Genomic DNA, 18,729 nt, shown 5'->3' with positions numbered 1-18,729 from the left:
AATATTTATTATTATTATTTATTAGTATATATACACACACACACACACACACACATATATATATATATATATATATATATATATGTATAATTGTAAAATTACACTAGATCACGATACATATTCATAAAATACATAAAAACATTACATTTCATAAAGAAAACTAAGAATATATATTATAATCATGAAAATAGATTGATTTAAACAAAAATCAAGAATTTAAATTATCAAAAATTTTGTCCCACTAGATTAATTGCTTTGTTAATATTCACAACATGGGAAAAATTCTCACAACAATTAATGGTTATTTTTTTTTTTTTTGTCGAAAACAGTTAATGGTTATTATAATTATGCTAGCATGAAAAAAATTTATAAATTTTAATCAATTAACCCCGTGGTCGAACTTGATTAGCAAAGTGCACAGTTAGCCCGGTGATCCGAAATGTAGTTCAGTTCGCAATCCGCTTCGAATTTAAAACATTGGACTTCTCTAAGTTAGTATGATTGCTTCTTAATAAGCATGCACGATTTATATATCAGATAGAAAATTGGGAAAAATAAAATAAAAAAATGACTCCTTACTCAATACCATTCCATATCTTAATGGTATTTCTAAATTCATTATTGTTATCTACAAAACAACTAGTCTAAAATTTAAACACGACTAAATGTGTAGTCTAATAGGTTGTGTAGTTAGAGAAGATCTTGACACCATGTTTTGTATTCCAATAATTTAATTTAAAATATTTGATGATGCTTTTCTTCGATCAGTTTTTGTTTGTGTTCTTCTGTTATGTATGAGTACTATAATGCTAAAGGAACTCCACGTATGGCTTGTTTGATTTATGAATAAATGGCTAGTTTTTTTTTTTTATATAATAATCTTAGAAAAATCAACGCATCAAAAAGAAGTAGTTGAATTGGCTACAACAAGAAACTTTAATGATCAGCAAAATATCTTTAGCTAATCTTTTATTCTTGAATTGAAACGATGGATTTAGGTTCTTAGCCTTTGGACATAGAGGTTAAGGTTTTGATCTAACCTTGTGATTTGAGCTTGGATCGGCTTTAATCTTATTTATGCATAATTGGTTTCTGCATTCATAAATTTACGAATTTCCCGAGTCCCAAATCATTATTAGTTCCTACCCATTAATTATAATTGATGTGTTTATGGTTATCGTTTGCTTAACATGGGAACTCATTACAGTATATATTTATCTCTTCAGTTAATCTCTAGTACTCTTGGAGACCTTTTCTGTGATTATTTTTTTCCCTAGCATTATTTTGTTCTTGATGGATGTCTAATAAACTTGTTCCTCACAAGTATAAAGCTGAGCTATGTACTATTCACGTCCTATCTCAAGACAAAACTTAATCCGATTGTGACTTTTGGTCTTATGCATACCATAATGCAAACATATGTTGCTTTTCCTCGCACATGCACGTCGTTCACTCAAAAGTCTATTTTATTTATTTTGCGAGAATTCTTGGATTTCGTAGAAGACAAAGAAACATCCTATTGTCTCTTCGTCTTCAGCCAAAACAGAATTAACATTGGTCTGATCCATTGAGAATTTGCAAACTCAAACAGTTACGAGCACTCTTTACCAACTTCTATGTATCCCTTGATCGAATTCATGCTTATTAGAAACAAAGTTTTAAATTCACTATAAAAATGGTCCAGTTAACTAAAATACCATTGTATAATAGTATAGAAAGAAATGTGATATTGTGCAACACTTCACCATATAATCTCTTCTTCAGTTCTCGATGCGTGGACTTTATATACGTCCCAGGCTGTCCAGCAGACATTATAAACACTTGAAACTTGATACACAAGCAACATTATCAATCGCACATGTACTTACATTTAATTAACCTATTGCACGAACCACATGCACATTTATAGCATCAACTCTTTACGTACGATTATAACACAAAACTACAATAAATTTTGGTTTTTTCAAATTAGTTGTGTGTATAAGTGTGGGTGATGAGTTAACAAAATTTGAAATTCTTTTACAACTGATAAAAAAAAAAATAAACCAATTAGTGTGTTCACCGGGTGAACTTCAACCTATTAAACCACAATGACAACTATTGTTTCTTAAATCACCTTTGTCCATATAAAAGAAAAAAGAAAAAGAAAAAGAAAACCAATTTAATTGCATGAGAACAACCAAATCTTAGAGATTAAATAATATTTTGTGTTTATATATAGTTGAAAACAGAAGATAAAGGATTTAGGAGTGAGTTATTGACCATACCAACCAATCTCTCAACGAACTCATTCAAAGTTACTCAACTTAAAATAAAATTACCCAACTTGAAGAAATATGAATACATATATATCCAACAGTTAGCATAAAGAGAATAATCACTCGTCAATTCATGCATCCCTAAACCCTCATCTTCGAAATAATTACAAGAAGGAAATAAGTTAACATGGTAGAGGTTTATGAATTATTGACTGTGATAGTTTCACTCATAGTGGTAAAACTATTTCATTCTATCTATCAATGGAGAAATCCGAAAGCTAATGGAAAATTACCTCCGGGGACTATGGGTTTTCCGATCATTGGAGAGACTTTTGAGTTCATGAAACTCCATGACGCTCTTCAACTTCCAGCTTTCGTCAAGGAGAGAATCCTCAGGTTCTTTTTCTCATTTCTCCAGCATGCATTTGTATGTATATGTTTAAACATATATCTTTACATTACTCCGAAGTGTTACGTTATCTTTTCTTGCTTGTTATTTTTTTCGGGGGGAAACTATAGATATGGACCAGTTTTTCGGACAAGCTTATTCGGAGGAAAAGCTATAATCTCGATGGATATTGAACTGAATGTGGAGATCGCGAAGGCAAATCATGTCCCTGGTATCACGAAGAGCATATTACGACTATTTGGGAAAAACAACTTGTTCATCCAGAGCAAGGAGTCACATAGACATGTCCGGAACTTGACATTCCAGTTGTTGGGTCCTCAAGGTTTAAAACTGAGAATGGTAGAAGACGTTGATCTCTTGGCTCGTACATACATGGAGGAAGGAGCTAAGAACGGCTTTCTTGACGTCAAAGAAACTTCAAGCAAGGTGAAAAACAAGTCATCCATTTTGCACAACTCTTTCCACTAATGTGTCATACTCGATTAGTTAATAAATCATCGCATCAAACTTTATAGATCTTAATTGAATGCCTTGCAAAGAAAGTTATGGGTGAAATGGAACCAGAGGCGGCTAAACAGCTTGCACTATGTTGGAGATATTTTCCAACTGAGTGGTTTCAATTATCTTGGAACGTTCCTGGGACTGGTGTCTATCGCATGATGAAGGTATATATGTATTTTCAGTTCATTTAACCTTTATAACACTATATGTATGTGCATATGATTTAGTAGTATAAGAATTTAAGCGAAAATGTGTTTTTTGGAAGGCAAGGAAGCAAATGATGAAGTTAATAAAGGAGACGGTATTAAAGAAGAGAGCATCAGGAGAGGAATTTGGGGAGTTTTTCAAGATCATATTTGGCGAAACCGAAGGAGGAGTAGAAACTATGAGCATAGAGAATGTGATCGAATACATATATACTTTCTTTTTGATTGCTAACGAAACAACACCAGGAATCCTTGTGGCTATAGTAAAGCTCATAAGTGACCACCCTAAAGTCATGCAAGAGTTGAAGAGAGAGCATGAGGGGATTGTTCAGGGGAAGACTAATAAGGAGGCTGGCCTAACTTGGGAAGACTATAAATCAATGACTTTCACACAAATGGTGAGTATATATACCCCATGTTCACACATTAATGTAATAAATTAATACACTCATTGTCAATTAGTTTGAGTTGTATGCATGTCTATGAACCTTGATATGTATAGGAGTTCAAACAAATATGGTATTTTATTTCAGGTGATAAGTGAGTCGCTTAGGATCACAAGCACAGCGCCAACAGTTCTTAGAATAACTGATCATGATTTCAAGTTTGGTGATTATACAATTCCAGCTGGTTGGATCTTCATGGGCTATGCTAATGTTCATTTCAATCCAGAAAAGTACGATGACCCTTTAGAATTTAATCCATGGCGTTGGAAGGTGATTTATATTCGAACTTCATCTTTTAAGTTATTATTTACAAGTTTGTAAAATACATATTCAGCATATATAATAACTAAAAAAAATATATATATATATATCAGAAAGAAGACTTGGGCTCAATTCTCTCCAAGACTTACATTCCCTTTGGCGCTGGCTCTAGACTATGTGTAGGAGCTGAGTTCGCTAAGCTTCAGATGGCCATTTTTATCCATCATTTGTTTAGATACAGGTTCGTTTTTTTCACCTAATGCCTCATGATTTAATTATATTTTTTAACAACTCTAAGCTTTAAATTTTATTTACATGTGTTTCTATGTATGTACTCATGGTTTAAAGGTGGTCAATGAAAAAAGAGACTAAAGTACTTCGAAGGTTTATGCTTATGTTTCCATGTGGATCTGATGTTCAAATCTCAGAAGACACCAAAGTGGATAACTCTGCTGGTCATTAGAGTGGTTGTTGGCTTGAATAATGCTCAAATGGATCATAAATCATCTTGGATGGTTGTTATGCTAAATACTTTGTGTAACATTGTGTCTAGTATATGTCCACAACAAAGAGAAATTTTGTTCATTGTGACGTATATTATCTGGCCAGATCGTCACGAACTCATATTTGATTTGTTATAAAGCCGCCATCAAGAAGATATATTTCATGCTTTTATCCCTAATTGGTTCTTATAAATATCATTTGGATCTAAACACTTTGTACGTAAATGATCTTTTATCTCTATATCTTTTGCTTATTTATTCATGTATTTTATTTGTGCTATTCTGTATATAGTGTATGATGGGTGAGGTAGAACTGGTTCTTGATGTATTAGATTCATTTGAGCTGCACCCATAGCTACGTTTATAATTGACTTCTCAATATCTATATCGTAGACATGTTTCACGTTTGTCAGAATGATGTTTTCAAAATGCTTAAGCTTGTACAAGCTTCGAAACAACCAGAGCCATGAACCCTATCATAGCCTATTGATTTACTAAAGAAAATTTATTCTTACTTAGGAAAACAAACTGACAAATCATACAATGGATATATAAACCCTATAGAATACAAACAAGATCAAGGTCATGAACGCATCAACTAAAGAAATAAATGACTGTTCACTTTATTTAGATCACAACGAACACACAAAAGCCAAGAACTTAGTAAATCCAGCGTAGAGCAATCTTTATTGTGATTGGTAGTCCTGTTTAGGTCGTCATGACTGGAGGATTTGGGATGGCATAAGCAAGCAACTCTTGGTCATCGAAAAACACGGCCATGTCTTGCTCAGGTAAGCTTATCCATGCTTCTACTGTAGAAGTTCTACACCATCACCTTCTTTTGAATCAATCAACAGGACGTACACCATGGTGCTGTAAATGGTATTTGACGCGTATCCCATCCAGACCGGGAAACCTAATCCAAAGTCAACCTTGTAGAAAGGCTTTCTGAGCAGCTAGACATTATGCACATGTCTGTGACCGGTGACTCTGACACATCTTCCTCCATCAACCTCACCAAATTCTGACTAAGTGTATTTCCTTGAGATTCTCTTTGATCATCTCATTGACTCCATCTCTGCGTCTTTCTTGAGAGTGAAACCAATTTGTAGGTTGCCGATCGCGTCTTGAGACAAAACAGTAGATGGAATCCTTAGCCGCAAGTCCATGGCCTGACACATCACGGATGTCCTTGGAAGTACCAAGTTAGAGCGTGAGGATTTTCTGGCGCATTTCCAAAGAAGTGACATGATAGCTTCAACACGTGTAGGTACAGGGACGCTTTTGCTAGCAGCCTTGTGTCTGAGCAAAGCAATCTTGGAGGGTTCGAAGACAAATCTTTTTATTATAGTTGTGATATTTTTATTAGAATCCTTTGATGGGAACTGTAAATACATTTGATGAGGAGAAGGAGGAGGATAAATGGTAGTTTCAGCAAACGCAATAGTGTTTACCGCCTCATCATTTGACTTCCCTTTGGCCGTGGTGGTAGACCAATCATTTACAAAGGTCACCAATGAGGTTGCGCGCATCACATATTTTGTGAGAGACAGAGACAGAGACAGAGATCGCCACTCCTGATCCAGACCCAAAGAAAGTGACCATGACACTCAACAAGGGCCACTCCCCTGGAGAATCTCCGGGGGCTAACTTCGGGAGGAACCCCTCAAGAGTCTCAGTGTTTAGATGTCTCAAGAAGTGAGGGAGAATGATATCGTTGTGGGCTTCTGTAAACACGGCTCCTTTGTCGTTACAGCTGATGGGAACGCCTTCTATTCGTCAAGCGAGTGGATAGAAGCGTGAAAGAGTCTCGGACAACGAGCATTTCAGTTATACCGAGAAAATCTCCGGGGATACGGTTAAGAGATCGTCAGGTTCGTAAAAGAAGATCGTCGACATGTAGACTGGGGGACAATAGAGATCAAGGACGGAGAGTTGAAGGCGATCACGAGGTGATAGTGAAGCAGGCTTAATCACTTCTCTCGCCGCCACCTTTAGTTTCATTTCCATTGTCTTCCCTCCAGACTTTAAAAACCAAGCCAACGGGTAATAAGATGGAAGGAAGAAATGAGTAAATTTTGACAAGTCAAGAAGATCATGGAAGAGGCATGTCCCTTTTAAACTTGTATTTGGAGGGAAGATAATGTTTATTTTATTAGCGCCTTCCACAAGTCAGCCTAGACATTGTAATCAGATCAACTACTTTAATGTCGTCTGGGCCATCACATTAATTTTAAACAAAGAAATTGCCCTATGAAAATTAAATGAAATTTCAAATTAGTAAAATAGACGACTGTGTAGTATTTTTATGAAGTATTTTATTGGCAATAATAATATTATTAAAGTTTTAAACTGAATAAAAAAAACTGAATAAAAAAAACTGTATATCGAAGATTTGATCGTATTAAGATTTTAGAAAGTGTTTATGAATTTTTAAAGGGAAATCAAATTTAATTGATATAGTCGAAATCAATATTTTATATATAGATACAGTATATATTTAATCGTATGAGACACACAAGAGAAAGTAATACTGGAATATCATAACTGGTAAAACATTTGGAAGAGTAATTTGTTTAAAGTCTCACATCGAGTATAACGATGAGCCCTAATCCAATTCATTCAAAATTATCAAAATGATAACAAAATCAAATCAAATAAGTATGAGACATTGAGACCTTTCCTTACTCTCTCAAAAAATATAAATACCAATTTTTTGAGGTTGGACTAGTGGTTTGATTTAGGTTAACCGAAAACGTAGGTAATTTGAAGACCACAGGTTTATTTCACCTTATAAGTCTCGGTTATATGTTCAGAACATTCAGGTTATTCAAAATTTTATATAAAAAAAAAACTCATACTAAAAATTCATTTACATTTGTATGTTTATATTGGGTTTAATTCGATTTTGAGGTCGAACAACATAAGAAGATCAAAGTACAACATATCTTGAAAATGGATTTAAAAGTTAAAATTAAATTATCAAAACCTTTTGTCCCACCCTGTAGTGCTTTTAAAATTCTAATATATATTATACATTGTCAAACATTGTAAAATTACACTAGATAAATTTCTTAGGTTATTTTCACAAGATGTAAAAAATTCACAACAACTAATTGTTATTTTATGCTAGCATGAAAAACGTGGACAGGATTCTTCATCCCATAGATTTTGAGATACAAGGAGCGTATCTAGCGATAACGATGCTCTTATACCAACATTATTGCTGGGATCTTATAAGACTTTTCTATTTCAGTATGATTGCTTTGTAATAATGATTAATTAACATGTATGAATGATGTATTTAAAAGGGAACCCTTAATACTATTAAGGGCAAGGCTGAGTCCAAAGAGGTAAGCTGTGGCCCTAGTTGATTATGAAGTATAAAATTATTGCTCGTTGGGTCAGAAAAATGATAATTATTATATGTGTCCCATATTGAGATTTGTTTTGGATCCTCCATCGGCTAAAAAACTTTAAAAGTATAAGTTCCTTCTTCTAATGGTTTGAATGGTAACCGTAAATTTAGTTATATGGGATAAGCAATTTTATAATATGGTATGGTTAAATATTGCTGTACTGTATATGTAAGAAAAATGTATTTGCGAGACAACTGCGGTTAATGAAGAATAAGCGTTATGAAATAATGTTTCACTAGTAATATATGAGAATTTCTCTTTAAAAAAAAAATGTGTTTCTCAAAATTTTAAGAGAATATAGTTTTATTTATTTTAATATAAAGATGAATGAATTTTAAATTAATGATGTGTATTTGAGTTGAGAAACAAATTAAGAGATAACCTATTTACCAAAGAAAAATATGAAAAAAATGAAAAAAACAACAAAAAAATAAATGATACATATCAAATTCTTGGATGAAACATGTCAAATTCCTTCGATGTCACTGTGGTAACATGTGTTTAGAAAAGGTTTCGTTTATTATATTTAGAGGACCCTCATTGATCATTTTTTTTAATAAAAGTATAGAAAATAAAATTTTAGCTGGCGATGAATAGAGAGATCTGTATCTTCTTATAGACATTTTCCCACAAAGTCCAAGATACATCTAAAAACTAAATCAAATCATACGATGGATAAACCATTTATTATAGACTACAAACAAGATGATCAAGATCATGCATGAACACATCAACTAAGAATCAAATGATTGTTCACTTTATTTAGATCACAACGAACACACAAAAGACAAGACTTAGTAAATTCAGCGTAGAGCAATCTTGGTAAGATTGGTAGTAGTCCTGTTTAGGTCAGAACCGGGGGATTTAGGATGGCATAAGCAAGCAACTCTTGGTCATCGACGAACACAGACATGTCTTGCTCAGGTAAACTTATCCATGCTTCTACACCATCACCTTCTTTTGAATCAATCAACAGGACATACATCATGGTGTTGTAAATGGTCCTTGATACGTATCCCATCCACACCGGACAACCTAATCCAAAGTCAACCTTGTAGAAAGGCTTTCTGCACCAGCTAGACATTATGTATCTGTCTGAGTCTATTGCTTCTAAGTAAGCTTTCTCCATCAAACTCAGTAAACTCTGACCAAGTGTATTGCCTTGGAGGTTTTCTTTGATCATCTCGTTGACTCCTTCTTTGGCTTTCCTGAATAAGGCCACAATTTCGGGGATCTCCAACTCCATCTCTGCGCCATTCTTGAGACCAAAACCTGTTTGTAGGTTGCCGATGGCGTCTTGAGGCAACACAGTAGATGGAATCCTAAGCCGCAAGTCCATGGCCATACCCATCATGGCTTGCCTTGGAGTTACCAAGTTAGAGCGTGAGGATTTTATGGCACATTTCCAAAGAAGTGACATGATAGCTTCAACGCGTGTAGGTCTAGGGACGCTTTCGCTAGCAGCCTTGTGTCTGAGCTCAGCAATCTTAGAGGGTTCGAGGACGAATCTCTTGACTACACATTTACTTGTTATGGTATAAGTATAATCCGTTGATGGGGATTCCATACACATTTGAGGAGAAGGAGGAGGAAAAATGGCCGTTTCAGCGAACTCAATACTAGTTACGGCCACATCATTTGACTTCCCTTTGGCCGTGGTGGTAGCCCAATCATTTACAAAGGTCAGGAAAGAGTTTGCATCACAGATTTTGTGAGAGACAGAGACAGAAACCGCAACTCCTGATCCAGACCCGAAGAAAGTGACCATGACACTCAACAAAGGCCACTCCCCTGGAGAATCTCCGGGGGCTAACATCGGGAGGAACCCCTCAAGAGAGTCAGTGTTTAGGTTTCTCAGGAAGTGAGGGAGTAGGAGATCGGTTCGCGCCTCAGTGAACACGGCTCCTTCGTCGTTACATCTGATGGAAACGCCTTCTATTCGTCCAGCCAATGGATAGAAGCGTGAAAGAGTCTCGGACAGAGATCTTTTCAGCTTTTCCGAGAAAATCTCCGGGGATACGGTTAAGAGATCGTCAGGTTCGTAGAAGAAGACGGTCGACACGTAGTGTGGGGGACAACTTAGATCAAGGACGGAGAGTTGAAGGCGAGCACGAGGTGATGGTGAAGCAGGCTTGATCACTTCTCTCGCCGCCACCTCTATCTTCACTTCCATTGTCTTCCTTGGATACCTTAAGAAAAAAGCCAACGGGTAACAAGATTAAGATAGAAGAAATTATATGAGTATATTTGGATAAGTGGAGAAGATGTGGAAGAGGCATGTTCCCTTTTAAACTTGTACTCGCCTCTCTCGCCCTTTGTGCGGAATGATGTTAAGTTTTAGTATTTTATGTTCTATTTATTTTTTGTCATTCAATTTTTTATGGTACTTAAACAAAGTCTTGATATTTCGTGTCTGATTATGTAAAGGGAAAATCATCTTTTCCAATATTGTGCATACATAGAAGATTAAGCAATAATTAGTAGGAAAAAAGATAACTTACTAACAGGAAATAGAACATAATACATGACCACACATCTTAACTATAAAAATGTATAATATTTTTGTATTATAGTATATTAAATTAGTAGTTGTAAAAAAAGATCATTTGAATTATTGTTTTTGCAACTGTTTGAATTTAATATAATCCTTTAGATATTTATCAGAAACAAAAAAATTAAAATGTTGGTTTATTTTTCAATGCTCGCTATATCTTCCAAGCCACCATTCACATCATCTGGAGAGAGCGTAATGACCGGCGGCACAGCAACTCATAAACCACGACAGGACACCTGATCAAAAGGATCGATCAACAAGTTCGAAACCAATGCACAAGGACACGAAGGATGGCAGATCACATATATGACGCCCGATTCCAAACTTGGCTGCAAACGAGAACAACTTCATGAAATCTCTTAAATCACTCTTGCTTTTCTGAACTTTTCAGCAAAATATCAGTATTTTTCATGTTTTGGATGCATTTGTTGTAAACACGTAACCCTTTCTTTTGAAAATAAATTAACATTACATTCAAAAAAATGTTGATTTAGTTGGATTTTAATTGTTTAGTTAAATGAACGTTTTTAAGTTTTAAATGATTATAAGAAACATTGCATTACATATTTCCGTGGTATATTGATGTATATAATAATGAGTTTTTTTTTTTCGTCGTATATAATAATGAGTAGTAAGGGTATTTTATTATTAAACACCTAAAAGTTTTGTAAACACGGCACATCAGCTTTTTTATATGAAATGCTTCTCTATAAATATAAAAGATATTTAGATACAAGATATAGTGTTGTTCTTTTTTTGCTAAACAAGGTAAAATTATCTTGTTTAAAATGATGTAATTAACGTAATAGCGACTTCCATAAGTCAACCAAGACATTACAATCAGATCAACGTCTTCGGTAATGAAACTTCAACTGAAATCAGATCAACAACGTCACTTAGATGAAACTTCGAATTAATTAGTCAAATACTCAACTCTGTAGTATTTGATTGGCAATAATTCAAGTTTTAAAACAGAAAAAGAACTATGTATTGAAGATTTGATCGTATTTAAAATTTTAGAAAGTGTTTATGAATATTAAAAGGGAAACAAAATTGAATTGACTAAACGACAAACCCTAATTCCAAATCATTAAAAATGATCAAAATGACTTGAGCGTCATTAAGACCAACGGTAGGTTGGACTAATGGCAATATTTGGAAAAAACCGCCGGAATCATTGCGTGAATCTTCAACGTTACGTGTGTTTTTCAGTTCTTAAGTTAGATAAGATATTCTAAATGAAAAAAAAAAAAAAAAAGATATTCTAAATGTGAAATTAAAAATAATCGCAATATTTCTTACGATTTTTATGTTGCATCTTCAGATATTTTTCTTAATTAAGTAGGCAAAACTTTTGCCGACAAAAAAAAGAAAAGAAAAATAAATAACCACATAAGAATGATATATAGTTAACTTATATATACGATAAACAACAATCCAACTCACAGTCTTAGTATATATATAAATTTATTTTATAATCATAAAATTAGTTTGGAAATTTTAAAAATAAAATATCGAAAATTTCAAATCATCAAAAGTTTTTATTCTACGTTGTAGTGCGATTAAAATTCTAATCATACAATAGATATCTTTGTGATATAAGACTTTGTAGGAGCGCAATTCAGTTCCAACAGACTTTTCTATGTGAGTATGATTGCTTTTGTAATAATAATTAATATACATGTATAGGCAAGGCCGAGTCCAATGAGGTAATTATGAGTTGTAAAATTATTGCTGGTTAGGTCAAATGGCTATTCGTGAAAATGATAACTATTATATGTAAATTTGTATATTGAGTTTTGTTAGGTCCCAATATAATATCCCAGATTGAGTATTGTTTTGGATTCTCCCTTAATTAAAAACACTATTCGACACTACACAATCAACCCTAAATTTGACAAAATTGGTAAAATATAAATCTTGTCCGATCCAATTAACAAACGTCACAACCCGCAAAAGTAGACTTAAGAAAACCCTGTAAACGAGACATATACTTCTTTGTTTTTGTTGATTCAAAATGTTAACATGGCTCAGCAAATTTTCTTCATATCACAAAGTCAAGGAACATTCATAATATACATAAGGTTAATTCAGATCTTAAGTCAAATTATTTTAGGTATGACTTAGTTACGACTTACGAGTTTTGTAATGACGTTTTCTTGTTTGAATTAGTTTTTATCTCAAGTATTTTTTAGGAATATTATCACAAAAAGACAACTAAAATGAGGGTTTTTTAACTAAAAAGTACTATTATATATTATTTTGACTGTTTAAAAAAAACCACTAAACTATATTTTTTCCTTGGTGCACAAAAAAACTCTATTTTTTTCCAAAAAATAGCACAACAATAAAATTAATATTTTCACCCTTAAAACTAAACCCGGTCCTATCCCCTAAAAATTTTATCCTAAATCAAAAATAATTTCACCAAACCCAAAATTTTGAACTTTAAACCCTTGAAAATAATTTTGTTTTTTGTTTGTAGGTGTATTTTCGGGAAAACAAAATATTTTGCTGGTATATGGGAACATTAAACTAAAATAATGATATTTTTAAAAAGGTATATTATTTTGAGTAATTTCTTATCTTTTTCACAATCCATAGAAATTTTCCGCCAACTTCGTAGGCGAGACTGTTGATTTTATTGTTGATTTTATATCCTTCAAATTTATAAAAATTATTGACCCATAAAAAAAAAAAAACAAACCATACTTAAAAAAATTACAAATCTAGCATCAAATAATCTTTCTATTTTCTTACAAGTTACAACAAAAGATACAGACGTATTGTTTGTTCCTTGGTTGTTTATTAAAATTTAAAATTAAAACAAATTGTCATTTTCCATATCCTACTCATATTTTTCTATTAAATTAAACAACCATGTAATACACACATATAGTACTAACTGATATGCCAATTTCGTTTTCATTTTGTTAGTTGAAGTGTGTATTACATGATCAAAATGGAGAAAAAAAATATGTACAAACTCAAGTGTCTTCTTCGAAGGCAATAAAACAGAGACTTTATAAAAAAAAACTTGAGAGCGGAGCTTCAGATCAGAGTTTTCAAGAGCCTACCATCAACCACCTTTGCATAAGATGTCGAGGCCGAGGCTGCACCGAATACTCAAGGCCTCAAGGGAGGTCAATTCTGTTATAGATCAGCTTATTAATATTTTGGAGGAGCTGTGAAATCAATAAGTAGCTGGTACCTTGTATATATACAACAATCACACTCTCTCCAAACGAAGTAGTTAAATCGACACTTTTCATAATATATAAATTGAGGGTTAAGATAAAAGAAACTTTTTTTAAAGTTGATACAATTAAATCTAGTGAAAATATGTAATGGTTATTTGAGTTTAAAGGAAAAGACCTTTGCTAAAATCAGGGATGCTATATGTTAATTTACAAAAATCTTTTGTTACAAACAAAAAGGAAATCTTAAAAATAAATTGGATATTGGGATATTCGGTTGTAAGAGAAAAGAGACCTCCTAATATTCTCTATGTCCCAATATAAATTATTTTTAGGCTTCTTTCTTTCTTTGGTATATTTTAATAGAATTTTTCAAATTTCTATGCAAAATTTCTATTAGTTTAATAATTTGTCACTATTTGAATTCTGCAGTATTTTTTTGTTGGTTAAATGTTTTTCAATGATAAATATTTAGTACTCCTTCGTTTCTTTTTATTCGATGTTTTAGCAAAAAAAAAAATCTTTCATTTTAAGTGACGTTTTCAATTTTCTATGCAAAATTAAATGTTTTTAATACTTTTTGACCAATCATATATTACATCATATTTTCTTATTGGTTGATTTCATTAATGATGTTTTAATGGGATTTTTATATGTTTTATTAATTTGTGTGTAAGAACCTTAAACATCAAATAAAAAAACGGATGGAGTATTTATTATTTTTTGTACTTTTAACCAAAACTTGTTGCATAATGAGATACAGGGAATATAATAATATAACTAAATCTAATAGAAATAAATAATACCGGTGGATGAAAGACACATTAAAAAAAAAGTAATTAATAATCTTTCAGATTTCACCTTTTCTATAGGAGAAAACTTTTTATTATAGATATGAGTATTCACTTTAATAAATATCATTTATGATAAATCACCAATATAAAGACTAAAGAAAGTACCTCCCTCATAGTCATAGAAACATGCACTCGTAAACTCTCAAACAAACATTTTCACTCGTTGTTGAAAGAAGAGACACGTTAACTAATATGGTAGACGTTTATGAGTTATTGACTGTGCTAGCTTCTCTCGTTGTGGTTAAGCTATTTCATTGGATCTACCAGTGGAGAAATCCTAAAACCAATGGACAGTTACCTCCGGGGTCGATGGGTTTACCGATCATTGGAGAGACTTTTGAGTTCATGAAACCTCATGACGTTCTTCAGTTTCCAACATTCATCAAGGAGAGAGTTCTCAGGTTCTTTGCTAACTTTTCTTTAGCATGCATCATCTATATTAGTATTTTTGCATTTAATTCATTTCCTAAAAAAATACTATGTTGGAGGAAAGGTTTAAACCCGAATTATTCTGATACAAATCAATTCATTTACCACTAGAATACTTCAATATATTACTATTAGTGTATAAAGTTATTGTATTTGTATATATTTGAAAACGGGTTACTATCGTTATGCAAAATACTATGGAAACAATTATTACAAATTTTGTTTGTTTGAAAAATAACAATTACATACGAGTTATATGACGGAACCAGTTTTAAAGATATTACTAAAATATTAAAATATCATTAACTTTATACTTCAAAACGGGTTAAAATTTTCTTATACTATTTTTTAACAAAATCAATATAAGACATGTCGAATCAAACTGATTTATTTAAGTTTAGTATTATGTCATCTTAATAATTTTTTAACAAATTCCAGCATAATAGAAAATTTTGAATTTTAACATAAATAAAAAAATTGTCCCTAGTGTGCAGCGGGTTAAAAATCTAGTTTTTTAATTATGTAAAGTTTTAAAATATATGTATAACTTTTTTTGGAAAAAATAATAGATATGGACCAGTTTTTCGGACAAGCTTATTTGGAAGCAAAGCTATCATCTCGATGGATATTGAACTAAATGTGGAAATCGCAAAGGCAAATCATGTCCCTGGTGTCACGAAGAGCATAGCACGGCTATTTGGGCAAAACAACCTGTTTATCCAGAGCAAGCAGTCTCATAAACATGTTCGAAACTTGACACTACAGTTGTTGGGTACGCAATGTTTAAAGTTGAAGATGGTGGAAGACATCGATCTCTTGGCTCGCACATACATGGAGGAAGGAGTTAAGAACGGTCGCCTTGACGTCAAGGAAACATCAAGCAAGGTAACAAAAACTCTTGTTATTTTTTTTTTACGCTGTCTATAAATCTTGGCAAGATTATATTTTACTTAGTGGATCATCTCATTCTCATCAAACACATATCATCGAACTTTACAGATCTTAATTGAATGTCTTGCGAAGAAAGTTATGGGAGAAATGGAACCGGAAGCCGCAAAAGAACTTGCACTATGTTGGAGATGTTTTCCAAGAGAGTGGTTTCAGTTCTCTTGGAACATTCCTGGGACTGGTGTCTATCGGATGATGAAGGTATGTGTCTTTCAGTTCATGTAATCTTTATGACTCGAGGGGAAATAATTATTTTTGTATGATGTAATTTGTCACAGGCAAGAAAGCGGATGATGAAATTAATAAAGGAGATGGTATTAAAGAAGAGAGCATCAGGAGAGGAGTTTGGGGAGTTTTTCAAGATCATATTTGGAGAAATGGAAGGAGGAGCCGAGAAAATGAGCGTCGAGAATGCGATCGAGTACATATATACTTTCTTTTTGATTGCTAACGAGACAACGCCAGGGAACCTCGCGGCTACGGTAAAGCTCATAAGCGACCACCCTAAGGTCATGCAAGAGTTGCAAAGAGAGCATGAAAGAATTGTCCATGGTAAGACCAACAAGGAGGTTGGCTTAACATGGGAGGAATACAAATCAATGACTTTCACCCAAATGGTGAGTGTGTGCTACTACAATCATATATCAATCCACAAATTGTTAATTAGTTTTAAAGTTGTATGTGCATTGACCTTGATATACAATTGATTTCAGGTGATAAGTGAGTCGCTTAGGATCACAAGCACGGCACCAACAGTACTTAGAATAACTGATCATGATTTCCAAGTTGGTGACTATACAATTCCAGCTGGTTGGATCTTCATGGGATATGCTAATGCCCATTTCAATCCAGAGAAGTACGATGACCCTTTAGAATTTAATCCATGGCGTTGGAAGGTGAATTTAGTTTATTTATACTATTCCACTTTATCGATATTATATCATTTTCAGCATATAATATAATTAAATTTACAGAGAGAAGACATGGGTTCAATTCTCTCCAAATCTTACATTCCCTTTGGTGCTGGTTCTAGACTATGTGTAGGAGCTGAGTTTGCTAAGCTGCAGATGGCCATTTTTATCCATCATTTGTTTAGATACAGGTTCTTTCTTATCACCTAATGATTTGATTTATTTATAACAGTTGAAAGCTTTTTTTTTTCCTTTACTTACATGTGTTTCTTTGTACCCATATGGTTTGAAGGTGGTCAATGAAAAAAGAGACTATAGTGCTTAGAAGGTTTATGCTTATGTTCCCATGTGGATCTCATGTTCAGTTCTCAGAAGACACCAAAGTTGATAACTCTCTTTGTTATCAGAGCTAGTGATTACTTGATGTATATCTTATATTTGTGTTCTAATTACTGCAAAAATGGTTAACCATCTTTTAATAAGCCACTGTGGTCAATGTGTATGTTTCTATCAAATGAAATATTGTAGGCGTAACACTTTGTGTATAACATTAACAACGTGAAAATTTACCAACTATAACATAATCTTCAAAGTCTAGATACGTCTGCATATTCTCCAAGAGTTAGCTAAGCCAACCGAGGGTTTCACGTAGATATGTTTCAGTAATACTTCTCCCTAATCTATAAAACTCTTTTGCCTTCAGAATCATGCTACATGAAGACTGGGGAGAATTGTACCAGACTTAATGAACTATAACAAAACGAAGATTTCAGATTCAAAAATGATTCTTATAACAAAATCTTCAAAATATAGTATAACATCTATATCTCAGAGTCAGACCATACTTCAAAAGCATACCGTTCAGAAACATAAGCCAGAAAACAGTTTAGCACATTTCAATTTGGTATTATCTAGAACCATCATCGTCCTCTAGAAGCGTACAATAGATCTACATCCTAATTTTCGATATCTAACTTCTAAAGGCTCCCCTGTGTACAAAATACACTTCTTACAAGTCCTTATAACAAAACAAGATGGGAAGAAAAGTAGAGAAATAAAGAACTAAGGCAGCACAACTCAAGAGGACTTTGAAAATTACCTAAAATGTCAAATGAATCTGTTCTCAGTTGAAATCCTCGAGCTGAGCAAAGCATATCAGTCCACCTTTTTGGCAGTGTCACCTAAGAGTATTTGTGATCGTTAACCATAAGCCAAGTTTAGTTGAAGCAACGAGAATAGAAACTAAACAAACATACAAAGACTAAATAAAAACAGGTGAGCAAACCATTCCAATCATAATAAGTTCAGGTGCATCACACACACTCCAAGTGAGATCCATTGCCTGCCAAGAAGACGGTCAGATTCGTGATTATATATCGGAGAGAAACTAATATATCCACAGACACACAACATATATATCCCGTCACTTTCAGACAATTCGTAATCAAGGACAATAAGATTTAGAAAGTGAACACTCTGTCTAAGCTTGAGCCTAACGGGACTGGTTGCCTCTTCAGACCAACTAGTTCTTAGTTTCAAATTTCTAAGGTTTCTTAGTACACATGAGTCTTGTAAGTTCTCTATAGCACAATAAGACACACAAGCAGGAAGGAAGGAAGTACAACAAAAGGTAATACAAGATTAAATGTCAAATGAAACTATTATGTTCTCAATCGAAATCCTAGAGCTAAGCAGAGCCCTATCAGTCAATCTTTTAGGCAATGTCGTCACCTGCAAAATGCTAATATAAGTAAACCAGAAGCCAATTTAGTCTGAAAGTAACAATAGAAGTTAAATAAATATACAAAGATCTAAATACTACACACTATGAGA

At 33.3% G+C, this 18,729-nt stretch overlaps 3 protein-coding genes and 1 pseudogene across 6 annotated transcripts; 2 read left to right on the top strand and 2 right to left on the bottom strand.

Moving 5' to 3' along the window:
* Positions 1-2,445: 2,445 nt before the first annotated feature.
* LOC17880315 (cytochrome P450 708A2) lies at positions 2,446-4,544 on the top strand. The gene is made up of 8 exons (XM_023778473.1): positions 2,446-2,654; positions 2,778-3,093; positions 3,183-3,332; positions 3,434-3,772; positions 3,908-3,983; positions 4,047-4,090; positions 4,195-4,322; positions 4,430-4,544. The coding sequence occupies exons 1-8, from the start codon at positions 2,446-2,448 to the stop codon at positions 4,542-4,544; spliced, it is 1,377 nt and encodes a 458-aa protein (XP_023634241.1).
* A 748-nt stretch (positions 4,545-5,292) lies between these two features.
* On the bottom strand, positions 5,293-6,594 carry LOC17879736 (annotated as a pseudogene).
* Positions 6,595-8,667: 2,073 nt separating this feature from the next.
* On the bottom strand, positions 8,668-10,265 carry LOC17880360 (BAHD acyltransferase BIA1). The gene has a single exon (XM_006284935.2). The coding sequence runs from the start codon at positions 10,174-10,176 to the stop codon at positions 8,848-8,850; it is 1,329 nt and encodes a 442-aa protein (XP_006284997.1). The 5' UTR covers positions 10,177-10,265; the 3' UTR covers positions 8,668-8,847.
* A 4,508-nt stretch (positions 10,266-14,773) lies between these two features.
* Positions 14,774-17,469, top strand: LOC17877475 (cytochrome P450 708A2). 4 transcript variants are annotated; one of them, XR_002832997.1, is made up of 7 exons: positions 14,774-15,009; positions 15,607-15,922; positions 16,037-16,186; positions 16,264-16,602; positions 16,699-16,881; positions 17,019-17,087; positions 17,189-17,279. XR_002832997.1 is itself a non-coding variant. In XM_023779235.1 (7 exons), exons 1-7 carry the CDS (start codon positions 14,801-14,803, stop codon positions 17,307-17,309), a joined length of 1,410 nt encoding a protein of 469 aa, XP_023635003.1. In that variant the 5' UTR covers positions 14,774-14,800; the 3' UTR covers positions 17,310-17,469. The 4 variants fall into 4 exon arrangements, 3 of the variants coding, with proteins under 3 accessions (XP_023635003.1, XP_023635002.1, XP_023635004.1); XM_023779235.1 differs by having other exon boundaries at positions 15,643-15,922; positions 16,960-17,087; positions 17,189-17,469; XM_023779234.1 differs by having other exon boundaries at positions 16,960-17,087; positions 17,189-17,469.
* Positions 17,470-18,729: the final 1,260 nt, after the last annotated feature.

This window comes from Capsella rubella, unplaced genomic scaffold (genome assembly GCF_000375325.1).
Source record: "Capsella rubella cultivar Monte Gargano unplaced genomic scaffold, Caprub1_0 scaffold_7, whole genome shotgun sequence".
NCBI lineage: Eukaryota > Viridiplantae > Streptophyta > Magnoliopsida > Brassicales > Brassicaceae > Capsella > Capsella rubella.
The sequence above is the reverse complement of the archived record's forward strand: the minus strand, read 5'-3'. Positions and strand labels throughout refer to the sequence as shown.